The sequence below is a fragment of the Monopterus albus genome, unplaced genomic scaffold (assembly GCF_001952655.1).
Source record: "Monopterus albus unplaced genomic scaffold, M_albus_1.0 scaffold7.1, whole genome shotgun sequence".
NCBI lineage: Eukaryota > Metazoa > Chordata > Actinopteri > Synbranchiformes > Synbranchidae > Monopterus > Monopterus albus.
In genome coordinates, this window is record NW_018127887.1 from 679,096 (window position 1) to 701,396 (window position 22,301).

General features: G+C 41.6%; 4 protein-coding genes across 10 annotated transcripts in view; 2 read left to right on the forward strand and 2 right to left on the reverse strand.

Moving 5' to 3' along the window:
- Positions 1–294: 294 nt before the first annotated feature.
- On the reverse strand, positions 295–6,082 carry fan1 (FANCD2 and FANCI associated nuclease 1). The gene is made up of 13 exons (XM_020623698.1): positions 4,897–6,082; positions 4,666–4,806; positions 4,192–4,393; positions 3,875–4,108; positions 3,657–3,788; positions 3,457–3,565; positions 3,237–3,356; positions 2,951–3,115; positions 2,666–2,828; positions 2,470–2,573; positions 2,191–2,385; positions 1,804–1,932; positions 295–1,368 (listed from the first exon to the last, which is right to left on the reverse strand). The coding sequence occupies exons 1-13, from the start codon at positions 6,062–6,064 to the stop codon at positions 1,231–1,233; spliced, it is 3,000 nt and encodes a 999-aa protein (XP_020479354.1). The 5' UTR covers positions 6,065–6,082; the 3' UTR covers positions 295–1,230.
- On the forward strand, positions 5,903–15,266 carry apba2a (amyloid beta (A4) precursor protein-binding, family A, member 2a). 4 transcript variants are annotated; one of them, XM_020623712.1, is made up of 13 exons: positions 5,903–5,990; positions 6,702–6,860; positions 8,844–10,089; positions 10,321–10,428; positions 10,696–10,735; positions 10,840–10,985; positions 11,958–12,044; positions 12,128–12,313; positions 12,464–12,643; positions 12,766–12,978; positions 13,404–13,523; positions 13,680–13,820; positions 14,497–15,266. In XM_020623712.1, the coding sequence occupies exons 3-13, from the start codon at positions 8,875–8,877 to the stop codon at positions 14,566–14,568; spliced, it is 2,508 nt and encodes an 835-aa protein (XP_020479368.1). In that variant the 5' UTR covers positions 5,903–5,990; positions 6,702–6,860; positions 8,844–8,874; the 3' UTR covers positions 14,569–15,266. The 4 variants fall into 4 exon arrangements, with proteins under 4 accessions (XP_020479368.1, XP_020479394.1, XP_020479376.1 ...); XM_020623738.1 differs by having other exon boundaries at positions 10,324–10,428; XM_020623720.1 differs by having other exon boundaries at positions 5,953–6,036.
- An 82-nt stretch (positions 15,267–15,348) lies between these two features.
- duox2 (dual oxidase 2) lies at positions 15,349–18,677 on the reverse strand. 2 transcript variants are annotated; one of them, XM_020623767.1, is made up of 8 exons: positions 18,598–18,677; positions 17,628–17,811; positions 17,377–17,434; positions 17,158–17,292; positions 16,664–16,871; positions 16,340–16,554; positions 16,064–16,254; positions 15,349–15,750 (listed from the first exon to the last, which is right to left on the reverse strand). In XM_020623767.1, the coding sequence occupies exons 2-8, from the start codon at positions 17,772–17,774 to the stop codon at positions 15,739–15,741; spliced, it is 966 nt and encodes a 321-aa protein (XP_020479423.1). In that variant the 5' UTR covers positions 17,775–17,811; positions 18,598–18,677; the 3' UTR covers positions 15,349–15,738. The 2 variants fall into 2 exon arrangements, with proteins under 2 accessions (XP_020479423.1, XP_020479417.1); XM_020623761.1 differs by lacking the exon at positions 18,598–18,677 and adding an exon at positions 18,156–18,245 and having other exon boundaries at positions 15,351–15,750.
- Positions 18,678–18,790: 113 nt separating this feature from the next.
- Positions 18,791–22,301, forward strand: part of duox (dual oxidase) — an 11,695-nt gene continuing 8,184 nt past the window's right edge. The window contains exons 1-6 of one of the 3 annotated variants that reach the window (XM_020623672.1): positions 18,791–18,902; positions 18,991–19,155; positions 19,618–19,805; positions 20,000–20,201; positions 21,429–21,595; positions 22,079–22,142. In XM_020623672.1, the coding sequence (XP_020479328.1) occupies positions 18,809–18,902; positions 18,991–19,155; positions 19,618–19,805; positions 20,000–20,201; positions 21,429–21,595; positions 22,079–22,142 (880 nt within the window). In that variant the 5' untranslated portion in view covers positions 18,791–18,808. Of the gene's footprint in view, positions 18,903–18,990; positions 19,156–19,175; positions 19,241–19,617; positions 19,806–19,999; positions 20,202–21,428; positions 21,596–22,078; positions 22,143–22,301 lie in introns of those variants that run through there. The other 2 variants (XM_020623688.1, XM_020623680.1) reach the window with 2 other exon arrangements.

Consider the following 22,301-nt stretch of genomic DNA (forward strand, 5'->3'; position numbering starts at 1 on the left):
GTTTTAGAACATTGCCTCAAGTGGCCCAATTTCAGTTACACCTGTGTTTTTCCTGTTATGACTTGCCAAAATGTCTGCCGAGAAAAAAGCTCTATACTGTTCTGTTAGATAGTACTGCTGCAGAAGTTCCCACAAATGTGTGATAACATTCTGATAAGAGCAATTTGGCATAATGAATACATGAAACACATTTTACTGTCAATACTTTTGCTCAACTAGAATTATCAGTGCATTACTTCACTGGCAACAGAATGTTTTTAAATTGTGGTAGTGCTAAGCAAAAGTCAGTACATCTTTCGTAGCATATTTTAATTTAGTTCAGTGGAACATCTTTTTGGCATTGTTACATACTTTATAAAACAATCTGTTGATTATTTGATGAACAGAAAATGACTTGACAACCATTTAAACAAAAATGTTAAAACATTTTAGCTTCTTAACTGTGAGGGTTTGCAGCTTTCCTTTGTTGTGTGTGATGTTTCTTGTGGTAGGCAAACTGAGTGTTGATAAGACCAAATAAGCAATGTCATTATACCTTATTGGCCTCTGGAAGGTGATGGGCGTTTTCCATTTTTCTGACACTTTATAGACCAAGTAATTAATTAGTTAATAGAGACAACAGACAGCAGATTACTTGATAATGAAAACAATCATTAAGGTGCATTATTTCATTCTTGGTAGCAGGTGAATAGCGAAAGAAATGTATATTGATCTGTGTATTATCCCACTAATGACTTGCATAACAAACTCGTAGAGCTGTCATATAATTCGTAAGCAGCCAAATAAATGTGAGTTTGTGTTGCTTGGTAACGAAGAACCTGAGACTAGTGTGTTGCCAAAGAAAAGGAAACGCCATCAGTGTTGTGTGGTTGTTGGATCCATTTCCTGTCATGCATCAGCTCTGATTATCTATAAGTGAGCTCTTTCTAATCCTGGCAGTTCTCAGTAATGATCATCTCATGATGCATGTCTCAGTGTTGAAGACAGTGGTTTCCTGGGGGATAATACCATGTATCACAAAGCACACTCCTTGCCACAGCATTTTTATACTCAAATAGGAATTATAATTTAAGACATAAGGGAGATAGATAAATGCAAATTTTAGGTTGAGATGACAAGAATCAGAAAAAGCGCCCAAATATTATTTTATGAAACCATTGGCTGATGTTTATATTCACACCACACACTGATTAATTAGCAGCAAAGTCTTATCAGTCATTTCTTCTCTGTTTATTCCAGACGAGCTCCTCTGGCTCCAGTGGCTACCACGTGACACACCTCCACATCAGCCCCCAGTTTCTGCAGCTCATCCAACCAGATCTGTTGCTTCTGGGACAGCCGGTCATTGGGCCCCTTCACCTCCACCAGCTACAAACAAGAAGACATCACATGTAACATTGCACACTGCAGTATAGTCCATGTAACCATCCATCCATCCATTCATTTATCTATACTGCTTATTCCTGAACAGGGTCGCGGGGAGGCTGGAGCCAGTCCCAGCTGACACTGGGAAAGAGGCAGGGTACACCCTGGACAGGTTGCCAGTCTATCACAGGGCTGACATGTAGACAAACAGCCACACTCATTCCTAGGGGCAATTTAGAGTCACCAATCAACCTAAGCCGCATGTCTTTGGACTGTGGGAGGAAGTCGGAGTACCCGGAGAGAGCCCACACAGGCACAGGGAGAACAGAACCTTCTTCCTGTGAGGTGACAATGCTAACCACTGCGCCACTTCCATGTAACCAGGTGTAACAGATGAAAATATCAAATTCAAACAGGTAGGATGTGATGTGATCTCACCTTATAGGTGTTGTTTGAGGTGTTCCACACTACAAGGTCAGGCAAACCTCCACGGCAATGTCTGTAGTCTTTGGACATTCGTGCTATTACTCCTCCTAAGAAGGTTCCGCCCAGGCATGAGACGAGAGACTGCAAATATCGTTTAAAGTGGTGACATTAATACTGTGTTCAGGGGTTTTTCAGACGTTTTAGGTGCCTTTTTCCAACTAACTAGCTTCCCTGGCTAATGTAACTTTGCTAAATTCAGTACGTTAGCAATTTCTTTACTTGTAAAATAAGCTATATTCTACTGTCTCTATTGCCTATTGTTCCCCAACAAAGTTATAGCCTACTTGATGAATTCATTGAATTTCTATAATGTACATGACAGGATATGAGAATGAATACCTGTGCCTGTTTAAGGGATGAGAAACGCTCCCAGTTGACCAGTGAACACACTTTACCCTCCTGGCAGCTCCAAACATCCTCCAACATACTGTGTAGAGTCTCCACGGATGCCTCAGTAAGTAAATGAACACGAGAATCAATGGCCTCTTTTCTGTTCTCATAGAAACAATCGGTGTGAAGATCCAGTGGACATGTCTGTGAGGAAAAAAACACACCAGTTAAACTTGTATTGATTGACTAATATACAACATACTGTATCTTGTATAAAGCTTACTTTACCTGGTATTGGTTTCGAAAAACATCGGGGATACCCTCCATGAAAATGATGTCCCACATCAGAAGAGCAAACAATGTGGAGAATGTTGAGCCCTCTCCATGGATCCCTGTTGTTATACAAAAAATACACTATATTGTTGTTGCAATCAGAGAACATCTAAATTATTTTATTTTTTAATAGGAGAGAAAAGTTGTTTACCTTGGTCAAAACCTTGTTGGCAATAATGTGCTAATGACAGTTCTTCCACAGAACATATTACAGTGGCATCGATTCTCTCCTCCCCCTCTCCATTTGCTGGTAAAAGAAACACAGATTTTCCCATGCCTCCCTCATGGGGAAACAGCTGTCCTCGGATTGTCACCTGTAAACAGAAAAGTCCACACATGAAAATAACATCGTTTATTTAATACACTCAAAAATTAGCACAAACGTGTTTTTTTCCCCCCATGAAATCCAAATACTGACATATTGTTCAAAACTCACATGTTTTACATCTTGGACATGAACAGTGGGCACGTCTTTGAGTTGCAGGCGGTACTTCTTGAAGCTGGCAGACTCTTTCATCCTAACAGCCCTCTGATACAGGGAGAGTTTGTGTCCTGTTCGCACCAAATTGTCTGACAGCCCATCTCTGATAGCACAAATAGCCTTGGAGCAACGGGAAAATACCACACTCGAACATTTCTTACTGATCACAGTGTCACACGAGGAGAAAAATGATAACGACATCTCTGAGGAGTTGAATGGAACCACATATAATGGTACTCACTTGTTCAGGTTTCTTGAGATGCTGGTGAAGGTTTAGTGCTAGTCTGTCCCACCACCGCCCTCGGCTTTCAGGACAGTAAACTGACTGTAGCAGTAATGACTGCAGCTCCTCTACCGCTTCCTGTAACACAAAAGGTGATCCATGACATCTTTAATTATGACATACTCTTAATTTAAATGCTTAAATTTGAAGGGAGTGTGAGTGGATAAAGTCAGTACACCTCATACTGACGTAGCCTCTGCAAGACCTCCACCCCTCTGGAGAAGATACGAGTGTACGTCCATCCTGTAGTGAAGCTGCGCAGGAACACAGGCAGCTCCTCCTCGTGACTATTCAGCACAATGTCGATATTAAACAAACACAAGGGATTCTATTTGTCTTTTAGACAGAAGCAAATAAACACACTGATGTGCTTATCACCTGGGGTCATAGTTCTTCCTCAGCTCCTGCCAGGCGCTTTTGGCAGCAGTGTAAAGCTCCAGAGCCTCTTCCCAATGACCCGCCTGCATAGCTGAGATTAACTCTTGCAGGGCTCGCATCGATGCTTCATATCTGGTGTGATGGATGGATTCATGAGCATTTATTCCTGACTATCCTGCTCCAGTAATCTCAGTTTAACTCTTCTGAAAGGCCCTCACCTGATCAGGTCTTCTCTGTCTTGGAACACCTTGGCTGTACGCTGCACTGTGTAGTCTGGGAAGGCCAGACGCCCTGAGTTGACTAGCAGAATGGTAAAAAGCTGGCTCTGCCCACCAGCTGCCATCTCCTCCTCATCCATGGTGTCCGTCATAGAGAAGAGTAAAAGGATGCGAGAGAAGACAGCCCGAGGACCACGACACAGACGCACACAGGAACCTGCAAGTTGCTTTGCCCTTTAAAGTTAGAGAGAACAGGGGTGAGATGATCATTACAATGCTAGTACTGTGAACAAGCACAATGTATTTGGTCATCTCACCTTTTGAGAATGACGGGTTTAATGTTGTTTTGAGCTGAGGTCAGAGAGAAGAGGGACTTTTGCCTGCTCAGACGAAGAAGCCCATCCACTAGTTGCTGTTTCTGAGTCCCAGAATTGCCCAGATGGAAGGTCTTAGCTAGAGCTTTGAGTTCAGGAGCAGGCAGAAGATCCAGAGCCTCCCCTAGGTCCTCAAGATCATTCTCTTTGAGATACAAAATCAGCAAAGATCAGCATTAACAAGAGAAACTAAATAATGTACATTTCTGGAGTGATGTTACTTGAGTATAACATGCCCAGTGTTGCTAGTTATACACTAACTTCATCCATCTAACAAATGTCTAAGCAGTAAATAAAAAACTAGAAATATCAATAGTTTTCAACATGTAACATAATAATATGTCAACAATTCAAGAGGTTTCAGATAATTCATTTAGAGATGTTCTAAATATCAAAAATGTGTTAGTAATCATTTACCTGTCTGTAGAAAACTGCCTTCAACCAGCTCCTGAGCAACAGGTCCCAAATCATGACATATCTCTTCATAATCCAGTTTATTTACTTGAAGCCACTTCAGCTTCCTCTGAAAGAGCCTCACATATAGCTTCTGCGCCATGGCTATGAGAAAACACGAGCGATTAGGCTTTATTTTACAGTCAATTTTCAAATTATCTTTAATTACAATAAGTGAGTGATGTTCCAGCGTACCTGATAGCTTCTCAAATGCATGTATGAGTGACATATCATCCTGGCTGAACAGTGCCCTGTCATCCTCGTTCTCCAACACAGCCTGTAGTACAGTCCGGAAGTTACGGAGGTAATAGGGAAGATGGGAGCTCTGCACAGCCTGGCCGCTGGTGGGCTGTTCAGCACCGAACTCTGGCATTGAATCACTATTTACAAATGCAGTGCTTTTCTCATCTATGTCCTCTGAATTCAGAAGGAGGTCACAAGAGTTGCTAGAAGGCACCTCAGTGTTAAGCTGATCTGTATCAGTTGTCTCTGCTGTACTTTCACTAGGCAGCACCTCCTCCAGCTCTCTGCAGCTCTCCTCAAATTTTCTTCTCTTTCCGATACCAGACATGTTGCCAGTGGAAGTTGTTTCCTTTTTCCTCTTTACAAGTCTGGAGGAAGATGAGCGAAGTTTTGGGGTGGGGAGTTTTTCAGCAGTCTCCAATTTAGATGCTTTGTGTTCAAGATTATGTCCTTTTTCTGAACATGACAGCTCTACCACTGCTGTTGGGTTCTCCCCACTGGCTGCTGTCAAGTCTGTGACTGTCTCATAGTCTTTTAAATTCTCAATCATAGCATTTTCTTTCTGAGAGTTGTTCAGTGTGTCACAAGGATCAGTCTCCTTTTTGGAACATGTTGGTGCATGTGTATGGCCTGTTTGTGTACTCTCAGGTATTTTATGACACCTCCTGGATAACTTGGAGGAGAGACTTCCCAGGTCAATCGTCCTGACCACAGTTTTACTATTAATCTCCCGTGGTGCCTGCTGAAAGTTATTCTTTTTGAAATAAGGGCTGGTCTTGGTTTCTCTAATTACCTCTTCATTTTTTTGATCCAGGGACTTTAGGTGATTCCTTCTAGATGACAGCTGGATGCTTGGCACAACATTTACGCCTGCTGAGTCGGCACTGCTGTGTCTTCTCTCGAAGTTCTGACACTGCAAATCAATGTGCTCATTGATCCTGAATCTTGGTACCAACTGGCCACACAAGGGGCAGGCCAGCTTAGGTGGAGGCTGGCTGTTGAAGAACGAGGCGATTGAAGCAGCACTGGCAGAAATCCCAGCTTTGGTATTACCTTTTGTTTTGCTCCTGGACAAGGACAAACTTCGCTTAGGTTTGTCTTTGTTGGCTCTCTCAGACATGATGCAGGCAGTAGCGGTGTTGCTCGATAAAAACGTTTGTGGAAGCTTTTCTTTGTTGCATAATTATCAGTACAGACAGAACTGATAATGCTGTTTTAGCTAACTTAGCTCAGAAAGAGACGCGCCCTTTTAAATTGTCACGTATTTGTAGCTGTAGGTGTTTTACTCATACATTTGAAAAAGCCAAAAACATTTTTATACAGTCTGCGAATGCATCAAAACATAAGCTAACATTCCGGTAACAGCTGATAACAGAAGAACTGTGATACAATCCCGCTTCGCAGTCGTAACCAAAGGTGCACAGAACGCTTTTTTTAGGATGAATAATCGATCCCGACGACATCGATAATCAAAAACAAAAAACGCAAACGCTAAAATACAACATTTTTGATATAGATGTAGTTTATTTATAATTATATATTTAATATTAAAGTTAATTACAATTATATATATATATATATATATATATATATATATAAGCATACACGAATCGACCTTTTACATCATGAACTTTACATCCTAAACACCCCTACACTGTTTAAAATAGCTTATGAGAAATAGCTCTTGTATAAATGCTTTAAACTAATCTGATATGTGTCAGTTATTTAGGTGTATTCACTCTGTATGCTTCTTACAGGGTTTTGTGCTGGGGACCAGAGCTGTGAGGGTGTCTACTTTCCACACAGGTTCCTGGGCTGCTGTGCGGCTTTTATTCAAAAATCGCCATTCACTGAGAGCGATCTGATCTGATCGACACACGGGCATTTCAGGACAGCCGAAGACAAGACTGATGTTGGTAAGTGCCACAGAGAATTATCTATGTATAGATTGCAAAACTGTAATAGGCCTGTCCGAGTCTCGACAACAGAGCTGAAGACAATGCTGGATGTGCTCCTGTGGTACAACAACAGCACATAAGCTGGATGTCAGCATGGTGCAGTCTCGATGCTTCAATTCAAGGTCGATGTAAAATGCAGCAGCAGCAGCAGGATAATATGCTGCTTCCATATGGTGAAACTAGCAGCCTGTGGGTGGAGGGAGTCAGCTCCATCACTGCGTGCTAAGTGCACAGGGCCATAGCATATATCCGATTGTTATCGATATGTAGCCTGACGGGAATGCGGCGTCCACTTGTGGGGACACTGGACTAACCACAGAAACCACCACTGCAGCTGCGGCGAAAGTTCAGCCTAATGGGTTTATAAAATACCACCACATATACGTCAAGGGCAGGGCAAAATGTGTGAAATCCTAAGTAGTGAACTTCAGTTAAAGACTGTATAATGCCTATTTTTTAAATTAGCAGTAAAGCTCCACGGAGGGGTCATGATGATGTCTGCGTGTTATGTGTTGAACTGGGATTATAGGTTTTTGTCCTCATAATACGATAATCTCGGTCGCATTGTCATCTCACCCTCACTGGGAACGGTTGGGGTTTATTGTGTTTTAATGGGGTAAATCATATCCAAAAGCTTGAGCCCAAATAGCACAGTCGATCTGTTCTTCCAGCTTTAGCCATAAACCTACAGATGCCTCACGTTTAGATGAGGATGTTGATGATGACATTTTAGACTGGGTGGGTATCAGACCACACTGAGCTCAGTGTGAGAGCAGTAATGTAAACCTGTTAACTACTAATAAAGTGATTAAGACATTATTTCAATGGGTATTTTCTTTTGTTTACAATCATAAACATTGATTAGGCTTAGGCTTCTTCAAAATATTTTCCTCTGTCCTCCTGAATTTGTACTATATGTAAAAATAATGGGATGTTTGGATTGAATTGATAAATTCTCTATATTAATATTTTTTTACCATGTCCCTTTGTGTTTTATGATTTATATATTCTATGTTTGTAGTACCGTATGACTGCAGCTAATTTATTTTCATCCTCAATTAATGTGCAGATTATTTTCTTGATTAACTGATTAATCAGTTATCCTATATGGTGTCAGAGAATAGTTAAAATGCCCATAATGTTGTCCAAGAGCACAGCCTCAGATTGTTTGTTTGTTTTTGTCAGTCAAAATTACAAAGATACTTAAATTACTATCAAAGACTCAGCAAACTGACAAATATTCCTCTTTGATAGGCAGGAATAAGTGAATAAGTCAATGACAAAAATCACAAAAGAGGCTACACTTACAGTGGTTTTATAGCAGGTTCCCAGGTCTGCAGGACATCAAGAGCAAAATTAGAGCAGACACAGCAAAGATGAAGGATAACAAACATCAGCAGTCACAGACAAAAGGACCAAGGTGGCACATATGGATGTTAGGTGGCACAGAATTAATGCATGAATGTACATTATTGTGGCTACTGTTTGTCCTTGAAGTAGGGAATGTTTCTGTGTGCATTTAAAGTGTGAAACAAAGGCATCCTCTGATATAATAGTTGATCTCATTCCAAGTCTTTGGCCGTATGTTATTGAAATCTGGTACAGTGTGAAGTGTTTGAGAGATGCTCTGGGAGTGTGATGTTGTGTAGTGTTTTAATAGCTTAAAAGTGAACAAGGGAAGAGGTTGTTTTATAGCTGAAACATAACCTTAAGTCTCTCTCTTTCATACATACAGTACTATTAATGGAAGGGAGAGCAGCCAAACTTGTGATAATTCATTTCTACACTAGCTTAGTTACTCTCTCAACCTCTTCTGATTTGCAGTTGTATTTATTCATTGATTTTTCTGGTAGTGTGATGACAAGGTCAGTATGAGATTACAGAGAGAACATAATACAAGTATCTCAAAAATCTAATTTGAATATTTGTTAATGTTCACAGGGTTGAGGGTTGTAGGCTTACGGGGCCAGTTATGGCTCATGGAAGGAGGCCTGGAACAATTTCCAAAATATTAGCTTCCAGCCCTTCACTATGCCCCAGTCCAGGCATCGCAAAGCAGAGCCAAGAGCAGCAGCGAGGTTTGGTGAAGGAAGCATCTGAGCAACCACCTTGTAGCTTGAAGGATGATAACCAGGACCAGCTGACTCCTGCTGTTTATGCAAACCACCATTACAAGGGTTGTGACCTGAGTCCTGAGGACATGGAGGATAACTGCTCTGAGTACGACAACGTGAGCTCTGATGTCGAGCAGGATTATGATGAGGTGCTGCGTTTGAACTGCAAGGGCGTGGTGGACATGAGGTACTACAAGCAGTATTGTCCTGAAGGTGGCTATATAAAACAGGCAGTAGGTGGTAATGTTAATGAGAACAACAGTGCTGTTGACCAGTTCACTTCCAGATCTCGTCATACCACAGAAATATGTAAAGGATCACAGTCTGAGACGAAGCCTCACAAGGCAGGGCATCGCTTTAGGTCACCGTGCGCCCCACTCACAGGGGATGAAGCAGAGGGGGACATGGAAAAGGGCCAGGAGAACAGGTTCTGCTTCAGTGATGGAGATGAGATAGAAGTAGTGTTGGATGGAGCCAAATTTATTGAGGATTTAGAGGAGACGGAGAGCAGTGTTCAAAGACCAGTTAGCCTCTATCAGGGCAATGAGACTGAAAGAGTTAGAAAGGGAAGTGATGAAAGGGAAAGGGATGGCAGTCAAGTCACAAGAAACCATAATGTCCAAGGAGCTGGTAAAAAGTGTGAATCCTCGCATATGGGTTCAAAGGAGAAGGAGAGACAGGGTAAAGGGCGAGGGAGGATGGGAACAGGAGAAGGCACTGAGCATATGGTTTCTCAGATCAAGGCATCCACGACTAACACCACTGAACAGCATCCAAAGACACTGTCAAAGGACTACAAAAAGGCCGCTGTGCGAACCAAAACAAGATCTGGCTCCAGGAAGCAACAGCCTCCCCCACTACCTCGCCATTCCTGTGCTCGGTCACCTGCAGACACCCAAAAGGGCCAGCCTCACAGAGAGCCTCCTCCTATTCCCAGACCCAGTCCCTCCCCTGCTAACAGCCAGGAGAATGAAGCCAGGGTTATCAAACCATTGCTGGCTGCTCATCACTCACTGAAACAGCAGGGGGAGTCTCTTGAGGAGAGGCGGAGGCGGCCAGAGAAACCCAAGCAGGTAACCACTGCAAACAGCACAGGTCTTTGTTAGATCTCATCCCCTGTGGCTCATGTTTGTTGTGCCCAGTCTACTTTGACTGTGTCCCAGAGTGAATTAAGTAAAATTTTAACTGCATGTTTTGCCACAGATAGCTGTTGCCTTTCCCTCATGGTATTATTATCAACACAGGGCAACAAAAAACCATTTGAAACAAGCCTCACCCCAATTAAAGCAGATGTTTGTGCACAGCAGGGTGAGAAGCAAAGCACAGCTGTGGTACCTGATGACGTGCCAGAGGAGCTGAGGAGGCCTCAGTGTCCAGCGCTCATCCCAGCAGAGGAGACCAGCACATTCAAGGTGAAGATGTCTTACACAATAGCAAGTTTCAGCCAAGATATCTGATTTGTCAAGAATGCAATTCAACCATTTTTCATTTATGACCATGCAGTTTTTGGGAACTGATCTGTTTTTCTCTCACTTTATGACCTCATTTTTAATTATACTCATGAAAGTTCAGAGAAACTTGTGTTTGTAAGTATTATCTGATCTGTCCCTTTTTGAGTATTAATAACAGAAATGTTTGTTCTTTAAGTCTAACTCATAACATATTAACTTATTTTAAAGAAAACACAGGAAGCTGCTTCTTTTCCCAGCTTTGAAGATGGTAACTATTTTATATTGCTCCATTTCATAGTTTTCACAATTTTCATAATCAAGTGCCTTAAAATGTCTAAACAGCAAGTTTAGTTTTTGTTTTTTGCTGCATAGTCCCAGGTCCCTGTGAGCCAGAAGATCTTATTGATGGGATCATCTTTGCTGCTAACTACCTTGGCTGCACTCAGGTGTTGTCTGACAAAAACCCGTCCAAGTCTGTCCGCATGTCTCAGGCCCACGAAGCTGTCAGTCAAATCAAGGTAATATACCACCTCTTAACATCCACGAATTTACTTTATAAATGTTTATATTTGCCTTAGATGTTACCATAGGCTTAGTTAGTTTAGTTTAGTCTTGTCAGCCTGTCCCAAAAAATGTAGGGACAGGTCAGAGGGAAATTTGGGTTTGGGGTCCAGGAGATTTTGGTGGATCTGGGATTTTTGCCATTAGATAAGTTGCCATTTAAGCTTTGGCTACCACGCTAACAAAAATATAGGGTATATCTCATGTCTCTTATAAGATCGTTCCTGGGTTCCTGGTTCTCGGTCGACCCAGAAGTCACTACAGTCAACAAAGGATGTAATAGGACCTTATGTAGGACCTTAGCTTTTAAATCAGCTCTGACGCGCGAGGACTGAGGGCGGTGCTGGAGGAGCCATGACTGAGGACACACGAGACCATCCGTCGCTGAAGTTTTTTGTGAACTGACACGACCGTTTATCATAAATCAGTTGGTGAATGGACACTTCAGAAAGGACATCACATGTGTAACATGTTTCCTCAAGTCCTTTCTCCTCACATTTTCCTTGCATCTTACATGGGGGGGACTAAGACACAGGGAAAAGATGCAAGTGAGGGAAACAGAGACTTGGGACGTGCCTATAGACTATATTCCAAGCCCTAAGCGTGTTTATGGTTTTAAGAGATTGAAACTGATCTATTTGTAAGATACTTGCTCAGTAGTGGCATAAGTGTAAAAGTGCCTTATGCTGTGGGTTTCAATAAATTAATGAGATTTTTAAGTGTGCACCTGTATTGCCAGATGAGCTATTTGTGAACTGTTAGTGATGCACTATTTTTATTTCTTACCACATGGTGGAGCAGTTGCATTCCTTTTTTGCTCACCTCCCCAGTAGTGTTTTGATAATGAGCTGAATTTACACTTAAACTGTGAGGTTAAAGTAAAGAATTATGAAATGGCTGATTAAAACAAAATGGTATTTATTTCCAAGAGCCAAGACGAAGACTCTCAAATGATGACAGAAGTGGACCTGTTTATCTCAACTAAAGCTGTCAAAGTGCTGAATGCTGACACACAGGTTAGTAACCCTTTAAGCTTTGTGCGTTGAGTCTGTTTTCAGACATAATGAGCAATGAATGTCGTTGTTGTTGCTTCACATAGGAGACAATGATGAACAGCGCCTTGCGCACCATCTCCTACATTGCCGACATCGGCAGTATTGTGGTTCTGATGGCACGGAGGCAGATGTCTCAGGCCTCATCAGAGGATTTCTCAGAATCATCAGACTCTACCAGCGAAGGGAAGAGTCAATACGGGATGATCTGCTATGTCTTTGAGTCAGAGGATGTAAGTGTCTGTGGTTTATGCTTTAGTTCTGTTTTAGATATTTGTTCTTTGGTCGCTTAAATCCTTGTGATCTTTCTCACCTCCTTGCTGTTGTCAACTTGGATAGCCTTTCTGCTGAGTAGTTCTCCCCAAACACTCCCCTTCCCATAGGCACAGCTCATCGCACAGTCTATAGGTCAGGCGTTTAGTGTGGCCTACAGAGAATTCCTGCGAGCCAATGGCATCAACCCGACCGACTTGAGCCAGAAACAATACAGTGATATCATCAACTCACAGGAAATGTACCACGATGACCTTGTCCATTTCTCAAACTCAGACAACTGTAAAGAGGTGCGACATTTTTATTTGGCTGCGTGTGAAATGTGGATAATGACTAAAGAATTTGCCTTAACATAAAAAGTCTCTCTAATCTCATGTGAAAAGTATTAGGAAATGCTTTTTCTGAATTTCAGCTGTATGTGGAGAAGCAAAAAGGGGAGATCCTTGGTGTGGTGATCGTGGAGTCCGGCTGGGGCTCCATTCTGCCCACCGTCATTCTGGCCAGTATGCTGAACAGCGGCCCAGCAGCTCGCTCTGGAAAGCTCAGTGTTGGGGACCAGATTATGTCCATCAATGACACCAGCCTGGTGGGGCTGCCGCTTGCCACTTGTCAGGGCATCATCAAGGTACAGACCATATAAGGCACCTCCAGTTAGTCTTTGCAGATATTCACTGTGAACCTGGTCTTGAAGAGGACGAAGCTGGCAGTATTCTATAGTCCAGTTCTTAAAACAGTTCCAGCCCTAAGCCATTGCTAGCAGACATTACTCAAACAAGTGTTAACTGTGCATTAACTCTTCTGAGCTGTGGATTCAGTGAACTAATAGGTATTTAGCAGGATGATGTGCGTTGGATCAAAATAAGTGTTTCTGGGCGTCAGTGGAGCTTCATGAATCAGAGAACTGTGTTAGATCAGGCTTTGGCTACATGCAACATTTGTTAGTTTGGCTGTTAGTGGTTTGGTCTTTTGAGAAGAAAAAATATCTCTAAACATATTTTTTAAAATGACTGTAACATCAGTGTGTGTGATGTGTTGTTGCACATTTTCTAGGGTTTGAAGAATCAGGTAAAGGTTAAGCTGAGTATTGTAAGCTGCCCTCCTGTCACCACTGTCCTCATCAAGAGACCCGATCTCAAGTTCCAGCTCGGCTTCAGTGTTCAGAATGGCATTGTGAGTAAGCCCTTGTCAGGAAGTAGCACGACACTAAACTTTTTAGGCTGATGTTCGAATTGAATGGTTGGCAACTTCTTGAAGAGCACTACTGTTATTAAAGAATGGTGGTTATGCTGTGTACTGTTGTATAAGGTGCCTTTTTCACACCCTCAGATCTGCAGTCTGATGCGAGGTGGCATTGCAGAGCGAGGTGGCGTTCGTGTCGGACATAGAATCATCGAAATAAATGGTCAGAGTGTTGTTGCTATGGCGCATGAGAAGATTGTTCAAACCCTGTCTGTCTCAGTGGGTGAGGTAAGAACTCGCACCACAAGATGCCAATTTTCCTCAATTACTGCACCACAGAAATCACTGCCATACAGGCCTTCTAAAGATATGTGCAGAGATTACATAAGGTTGAAATTGGATCAAGGACCAGATTGTGCAGTATCACAGCAAGCATTTAATAAACAAAATCAAAAGGTCACAATTAAATGTTTAAAGTGGAGAGATAAGTTGTTTGTAGTGCAGCAGATGATTGCAGTTAATTGTTTGAGAAATCTTGGCTGGCCAAGAAGTTAAGCCATTAATAATTCTATTCCTAGCACACTATCAACTTTAGGAAACTGGTTTACTTCTTTGAGCTCCAGTCTATTAATTAAAGTGCACATCTTCATCTAAACAAAATATATCTGACACTTTACCATAAATTACATAACAAATTGATAATTTATGGCTAGTTATGTTTTCTATATCAATCACTCTTGACCGGCTCCACTGGAAATTAATTAGTTTCTTCCCTAATTTCTCCCAGTGTATATATATCGCCATTAAAGCCATAACAGTTATTTGTCAGTAATGGATCCAAAGTCTCGTGACTCTCTGGTGCCACAGGGTGGAGTAAATTATGAATGGAGTAAGTAAAGTACTCTAAGTAAATGGGCTCTTAAGCTGAAAGTGTAATCATCCCTGCTCCTTTCATCTCTGCCAGATCAACATGAAGACGATGCCTGCTGTGATGTTCAGGCTTCTCACAGGACAGGAGACGCCCATCTACATATAGAGACGCTGCATGGATCTGCCCACTGTAGTTCTGCTGGTCTGGCTGTGTGAAGACAATGGACAGGTGATGGGCAGGGGGCTAAGTGAGATGAGGAGAATTTATTTTTCTATCATTTTATTTTTTCAGCTTCTTGTTGCAATGCTGTAAGAACATTCAGTTCTCATTTTCAGGTTTTTTCTTGAATTACATTGTCATAATGGCCTTACAATGTGAATACTCTGTAGTACTGTATGTGAGTTTCTGGTGTTGAAGAGAAGTAGCTTTAAGGTCATGATTATTTTCCTATGAAGAGATATATTAGTACATTTATTTTTTATTTAGTCATTTTTATAATATGTATGAAGTCTAAAAACGTACTACTGTAAATACTTTGGATTACTCAAGGACCTGGTTAGAAAGGCCATATTACTCCTACAGTTTATGCATGTTACTATGAAGAACTACTGACCAGGGATTAAGTCTCATCTGACATGATAATCTATTACATTTAAGTATTAAAGGATGATAATAATATGCTGTACAAAGGCACTAAAGGATGTGTGTTATGGTAACGCTGAAGGCCAAAGACACAGCTACTTTTCATAGACATACAGTGTGGGTGATCATTACCTTTACCAGAACATTCACGAATGTATACACAGACAAAATATACCTTACTGACTGAATCTAATGTTAAAACAAATCAAAAAATAGTCTCACAGCTGAACACTTGTTTTCATTTTATTAAGGTGTTACTGCAAAAAAAAAAAAAAATGCACTTACAAAGAGAATAAAGAAAAACAAAATGTTTGGATCAGAGATTAATAAGTCGTACTTGATCAGGTAGTTTTCTTTCATGTTTTCACATTTGTTTGTATCTTGGAAGCTGTGGAACCACTGACAGATGCATGCACTGTAAGAAACCTACCCAACATCAACGTATCCAAAATCAAATTCACAAGGTGAACAATGACAGACCTATAATCCATACTGATCATTGTATGGCTCCCATACAACTTCATATATTGTGAACTTTACAACTATTTACAACTAGTTACAGTTAAATCGTGTACAACACAAAACATGGACAATTAAACAGGTGTAAACTCAGACACTCCATCTGTTACACATTCAGTAAAACTGTCTTCAAGTACTGGTTGGACAAGCTCCCCGAGGGAGACCCGCGTGGCATCATACATGTTGCTGAAATGGAGAAACAAAATGATCCATGTAGGCAGAAAATATTTTCCTAAATGGTATGTGGACATATATGCTGTGGTCACCATAGCTGCAGTGTTTCATTTTATTGTAATCGATCGTTCCTTTTTAATACTGGATTGGTCACATTTTTCAGACATCCCAAAGTGGAACTCAGTGAGTAGTTAACAGCAGTAAGTATATATCAAAGTTTCTCATACAGAAGTGAAAAGACTAATCCCTTAACAAGCAGCAAAAATGGTACTTTCATCATTGTTAATGTGCCAAAAGTGTTACCATCTTAGTATCAGCAACATACCTGTGTGCCTTTTGATGTCAGTGGTGAAATGAGCACATCTTGAAGGAAAATTGAATTCAGATAGCCCTCATCATAAGAAACGTCTTCATCTTCATAACTGTCGACACCAACACTGAAAGCCTCTTTCATCTTCTCTGGTATCATGAAGTTAAACAGCACCACCAGAACCCCAATGATGGTGCACAGCACACCTGAAATTCATGTCAGTTGGTAACTAACATGACCCTCCAGCAGACCGCATACCAGCGAGCAACTCAGCTCAGCGTTCAACCTTACCTGTGGCCAGAGCCAGCCAGAACGAATGGCTGTATTCTGCTTCAAAGGAGTCAGTTCCTATGGAGAAAACACACTGAGGCACATTCATGATGGTGGAGAAGGAGGCCATGGAGAAGAAGATGAATGCAGCGGTGGCCATCGTCATGTAGCCGGCGTACAGAATGACTGGCATGGAGAACAGGATATTCGCGATCATCCAGCAACAAAATGCAGTCCTGTGAATGTGTGCATTCATTTTAATTACTGCTATTTTCTAACAACTATCTACTGAAAGTATGGCAGTATATTAAATATAACATCATAGTGCAAGTTATTTGTAGTTACCAGAGAGTTGCAGAGGCGTATCGTCCAGAGTATCTGTACTGAAAGATGAGGCCACATGGGCTGCTCAGGGTGAATTTCTCAGCAATATACAGGATAGGGTTGGGTAAACCTTTCTCCAGAGCTTCCTCATACTCGTCTTCAATAGTGTCGTGCCAGCTGAACATTTCATTGTAGTCAATGGCCTCATTGAACTGTATAACAGGATTCCCTAAGAGAGAAAACAAAAGGCAATGTATGTGTGTGTATACACATACACACACACACACACACCCAATATGAGAGATTCTCCTGAAATCCATATACAAGACCATCTGTCATTTTACTTCACAAACTGGACTTATAGTTTTTACTTCTTTTGACAGATATTGCAAGAAGATATCAGACTTTTTAGCAAACATATTAACCAAACATCCAAGTTGCTCAAATTTTAAAGCTTCAGTTAAAATGTGCATGTGTTCTTGTATCTGCACGTAACAGCAGCAATAATGACTCACCTTTCAGTGTAACGTTAATGCCGTACAGGCCGACATGCAAGCCGATCTCAGCATTAACCACTGCATTGCTGAAAGACTTGTAGGTGGCGTTAGTGGTCATTCTGGCCTCGGCCCAGTCACTGGTAAAGTTGAGCGCTGCAGAAAAACACAAAGCTTTATTCTGGTGGCAGGAAAAGGAAAATCTGTGATGTATACAACAACAACTAATACAAAACTCACCCACTATCACAGCACCTATGAACAAGCTGATAATTATTCTAAACATCCAGAACAGCCTCTAATAAGAAAGGAAAAGAACAGAATAAAGATTATTTTAGGTCCACAGACAATTAAAGTAAAGCATTGAAAGACAATGCTGTTGTCATTTTGCACGTTTAAAAACAATGCTGACAAGCACAAAAGGAGACCACAGCTCTGAGGTTTTGTAATATGCTTACAGTGCGTAACAGTGTATGACGGGTTGCACTCACCGACTTCCCTCGTATACCTGGCAGAATGACAAGAAGACTGACTGCTAACACAAGGAAAACCAGAATAGTGGTGAGCAAGCGGCCACTGAAGATGAAGGAGGTCCTTTGTAGAGGGTAGAATGGGTAAATGTCATCGTAGAAAGTCATCTTAGCTCCTGATCCTGTAGCTGCAGCTGAAACTAGACTGTAACAGAGAAGACAGTGTTACTGGCAGGCTTCTCAGTTTCCTTCAGATGCAGAGATAGCAGCTCTTGTTCCTTCCAGTAGATATGGGATGAGACATCATTACCACTGTTTAACATTGCATATGATTGAACACAACCATATCTGGCTTATCAAAAAGAATTCAGTGTTGCCTGGCACTGGGTATCTTTACTGCAAAGAGATAAATGTCTGTGTAATGCACAAAGGTATGGAATTCAGCTAGTGACTTGGCTCCATCCTTATTTTATCTGAACCTAAAAAAAAACGGGAATGTTTCAGTGTCTAATAATAATCAGTTGGTAAAATCCAAAAGAGGTTACTTACCTGAAGGTTGAAAGACAGGGGCTGAAGTGTGAATATTGGGGAAGCACACACTTCTTTTATACCACTGGTCCCCTTTGTGTCAGTGAGGAGGAGGATAGATTGACAGGAAGGAATGCTGCTGGAAAGAGGTGTGATCCAGAAATGATGGCCATTCCCATTTGGGCAACACGGGTCACAAGTAGTTTGTGATAAGGTGTGCAACACATGTTGTCCTTAGTATTGCACCATTCCTCAACCTCACCTGTGCACCTGCACCACTGCACCACTGCTGCACTACATTTCAACCTCTACGGTAGGTAAGACTCAACTATTTCTAATCATTTTTGCCAAAGTTTTGTAAAGTTTAGCTGTTACTTTCTGACTTTTCTTTCTAATCCCCGCTAAACCAACGAAGTATATTACATGAAATTAAGACAGAGATATAAGAGGAAATGTTAGGTACCTTCACGTCGTCTTCACTTTTCAGAAGTCCTTCTCTCCTCTTGGCTGCGGACTGAGCTGAGGAGCATCTCTTGCATCAATGGATTTGCGTAAACGGGTTTGGAGTATCTGTGCAGTGGTTGGCTTGGTGCTCTTTGTCAGTGAACGTGAGTAGACACCAGTTTAACTCCATATTAACTATCAGTTAAGTAGCAACGCTGTTTAAACTCGCCATGTATTTCCCAGATTCACGTGCATTAACATGGGAGGTTCCCCGCTTTGACGGCTGGTACAACAGTTTGGGTTTTCCCAGACGCGGAGCTGTGGGTAAGTCATAGTGTTGATAAAGCCTGCAGCAGCGGTGCATCCAGCCAAGAACACAACTATTCACCGAACCGCGCTTGTGCTCGTGCAGGTTCTCATCTTATGCGCCTCGTGCCCGCGCATTACTGGGACGGAGTTTACCAAGTTGTCCAGGAGCCATGGCTGCCAAACCCCCGCGGACTGAGCAGAGTACTGGCCGAGGGGCCCTCCGGTCTGCCCTCCACACGCAACCAAACCGTGCTTTCTCTCTTTTTTGGTAAGTATAGGCGCCGTTACATGATTAAGTGTTCAAAACTGGCAGTAGTTTCACTGACGGCCGAGCCCATCATACCAAAATGCAGGTGCGACACAGGTGTAAGCTTTTAAGCAGTAGGGCCCCCTTTTAAGACAATTAAGCGGAGAAAAATGCAAAACCCTTACAGATACCTATCTAAACAGCCGAACAAAGTGGAAAACCCATAGAAAGATAGAATTATAAAACTGCAAAATACAAAATCAGACAAATATAGTTGAGAAAGATTGATTAATACATTAGGTATTGGTCGGTAGTATTAGTTAATATGCTAAAACGTGAGCTCTTTTGCTGCCTTGTACGTCTATGATTGAATGTTCTCTCCACAGTTGTATTCCCATCTGATCCCCTGTTTTATCATAGCCAGTGAGAAGATATTCAAAAAATGTAGTTGGCAAAGCTCTTAATTATTCTGACATTTTTCAGGATATCATGTAGCTTTTGAAATTTTTGACTCAAGAACTCCTGGATGTCCACCCGAGTTCATGAACATCCCAGTCCCAAAAGGTGACCCTGTCTTTGACCCGACTGCCACCGGAAAAGTCCTGCTGCCCTTCCAGAGAGGACCCTGGGACAAAGAGTCTGGACAGAGTCCCAGTAACCCTCGCACACAGGTGCTGATTAATGACTTATCAATATGAAATAACGTGGCTGTTAATTGTATCTTCAAACTGCAGTCTCCAGAGACAATCAGTAAGTTGAGTTCTGCAACACTTGAGGCAGTTCTGGAGGGCAGTATGTTAAACTACATTTCATTTTCCTGATGTGCAATAATGTGAGAAACACAAATACTGTACAACACATGCAGGTCAACTTAGTGACAGCATGGATCGATGGCAGCTCAATTTATGGCCCCTCCACCTCCTGGTCTGATGCTCTGAGAAGCTTCTCTGGAGGGCTCTTGACTTCAGGTTCTGAGTGGAACATGCCAAAACAAGGAGGAGGACGAAATCTCATGTGGAGTGCTGCTGACCCCTCTACAGGAGAACACGGACCCCATGGGCTTTATGGTGAGACATTATACACTTTAAATTTCTGACTTGCAGCAAACACTGTTCACAAAGAACTGAATTTATTATCCACTGAATATCAGACAGGGGGGTTACCTCATTAAGGGCACTTTAAAAATAAGTCAGAAAATTCCAGTAAACCAACTTCAGCTCTGCATCACTGATTAAAGAAACAGTTTACTCAGAAACAGACATAATTTCCTCCTTAACAGTTTCATTATTTCTTGAAGAAATACTGGCTGGAGCTCAACCCAGAGCAGTGAACTGCTGAATTATGGCTGCAGATATTTTCATCTCCCTAAAAGAATAACTTTCAAAGAAAGGAGGCCACTGTGTCTGGAAACTGATGTTGCTTTTGAGTTTTGAGCATCAAAAACTAGTTCATCACTCTGAAAATACCTGAATCTATAAAGTTCACTCAGGTTGAGACTGAATATGTTTTTGTGTGTGCCAAAAAAACTTAGGAGAAAGCATCTGGACGTAGTTTTAGGTAAAACTAAAACATACCTAAAACTACGTCCAGATGCTTGCTTCTAAGTTTCTTCAGCATACTATGACCTGGATGACTGAGAATTTGCACTGACATGTTTTTGCGAGTGTTTGGGTGAGTGATGCCTTTGCGCAACCTGGTAACCAAACAGTTTTTTTATACTGTATGTGGCAGTACCTACCCATTTCATACTGCAAGCCACTGAAAGCAAATAGCAATAAAATCTTGGGAATGTTATTTCACAAAGGTCTACTTTGATTAGGGTTGCAGGTTGTGAGGGTGAGTCAAGAAAGGCCCAGCCTGACGTGTGTTGTGACTCTTTAATTATTGTGTAAAAGGCTTGTCACACTCACCACAGTAAATCCCTCTTTCTGTAGCAAAGAAGAAACTATACAGGTGTCATGAAACCAGTGTTTTGTTCCCCGTGTTGTTAAAGGTGTGTAGTTATTATCTGGGGTGGAGACAGAACATCTGCTCCTTTTGTCACCATTCTTGTGTCACATTCTTAAAAACAAACAGTCAAATTATAATTGCGTTAGCGGTCAGAGATAGTCATCAATCAATGCAATGCAAGTATGACACTTCACTGATGAGGTACGGAATATTTGTGAATGCAGTTCGGGCAGTTTGTATTTGAAAAACATTACATATACAGCATATTCTCTGTTTATTGTGTTGTAGCTATAGTGATGTTATTCAGATGATGAAGAATAATTTGTGCTATCTTCTGTGTCCAGAATTGGGAAATGCATGGGCCAATGAGAACATATTCACGGCAGCAGAAGGGATTATCTGGTTTCGCTACCACAATTATTTAGCCTCCAAACTGCATCAGGAACACCCAGAGTGGTCAGACGAAGAGCTGTTTCAGAACGCCAGGAAGACCATTGTAGCCACTTTCCAGGTAGGACAAGTCTCCATATAATGCTGTCACTACACAGGTGCTGATCTAATTTGCACAGTGGAAGGAGCAAGGCTACATCAGCACCAGGTGTTCGGGATTTTAGTGAAATTGATGGTTTCAGTTTAAGGGCGAATGCATCATCTCTCACTTGTTTGATTAGTAGAGTGAGTAGACGCTCTGCAAGAACTGCCCTGAACGACATTACACACATTATTTTCTTGTTCTACTTCTACTGAGAACAAGATTCAACAAACTGTTTACTATCAAGTAATATGTTATCTCACATCAAATCCAAAACAGAACTCTACAATGAAAAAGTCACAAATTATATATATATATATTTGAAGAAATTGTCTCAAAAGGGAGGAAGAGATGAGAAAACCATCTGAGTATATTATCACCTAAGCCCATACTATCATTATAGCTTTAGTCTGGTTTTTAAACAATGCAGTAACCCTTTATCCCTGCTATTTTTTCAAACAGAATATTGCACTCTACGAGTGGCTGCCTGGATACCTGGGTGGCAAAACGCTTCCTCCTTACCCAGGTAAGAATCAGGCAGAGTACGTGTGCATGCAAGTGGAGGGGAACAGGTAATGCACCAGTGACCACAGGCTGTGGTGCGGTGAGTTATCGTTAGTGGTGTTGGACAAAGTATGTGCTCCGTCAGCAAAGTATCACCCTGAGATTCCTTCATCTGCTGAAC

What these genes read in the sequence shown, in the direction of transcription:
- duox2 (XM_020623767.1), bottom strand. Translation starts at nt 17,774, where the DNA reads ATGACTTTCTACGATGACATTTACCCATTCTACCCTCTACAAAGGACC. An exon ending in CAGGTATACGAGGGAAGTCG is followed by an intron (nt 17,435 to 17,627) that starts GTGAGTGCAACC and finishes CTTTCTTATTAG; the next exon opens with AGGCTGTTCTGGATGTTTAG. An exon ending in CATAGGTGCTGTGATAGTGG is followed by an intron (nt 17,293 to 17,376) that starts GTGAGTTTTGTA and finishes GTTTTTCTGCAG; the next exon opens with CGCTCAACTTTACCAGTGAC.
- fan1 (XM_020623698.1), bottom strand. Translation starts at nt 6,064, where the DNA reads ATGTCTGAGAGAGCCAACAAAGACAAACCTAAGCGAAGTTTGTCCTTG. An exon ending in ATGTCCAAGATGTAAAACAT is followed by an intron (nt 2,829 to 2,950) that starts GTGAGTTTTGAA and finishes TTCTGTTTACAG; the next exon opens with GTGACAATCCGAGGACAGCT. An exon ending in CCTCAAACAACACCTATAAG is followed by an intron (nt 1,369 to 1,803) that starts GTGAGATCACAT and finishes TCTTGTTTGTAG; the next exon opens with CTGGTGGAGGTGAAGGGGCC.
- apba2a (XM_020623712.1), top strand. Translation starts at nt 8,875, where the DNA reads ATGGCTCATGGAAGGAGGCCTGGAACAATTTCCAAAATATTAGCTTCC. An exon ending in AGGAGACCAGCACATTCAAG is followed by an intron (nt 10,429 to 10,695) that starts GTGAAGATGTCT and finishes CTTATTTTAAAG; the next exon opens with AAAACACAGGAAGCTGCTTC. An exon ending in AAGCTGTCAGTCAAATCAAG is followed by an intron (nt 10,986 to 11,957) that starts GTAATATACCAC and finishes TTTATTTCCAAG; the next exon opens with AGCCAAGACGAAGACTCTCA.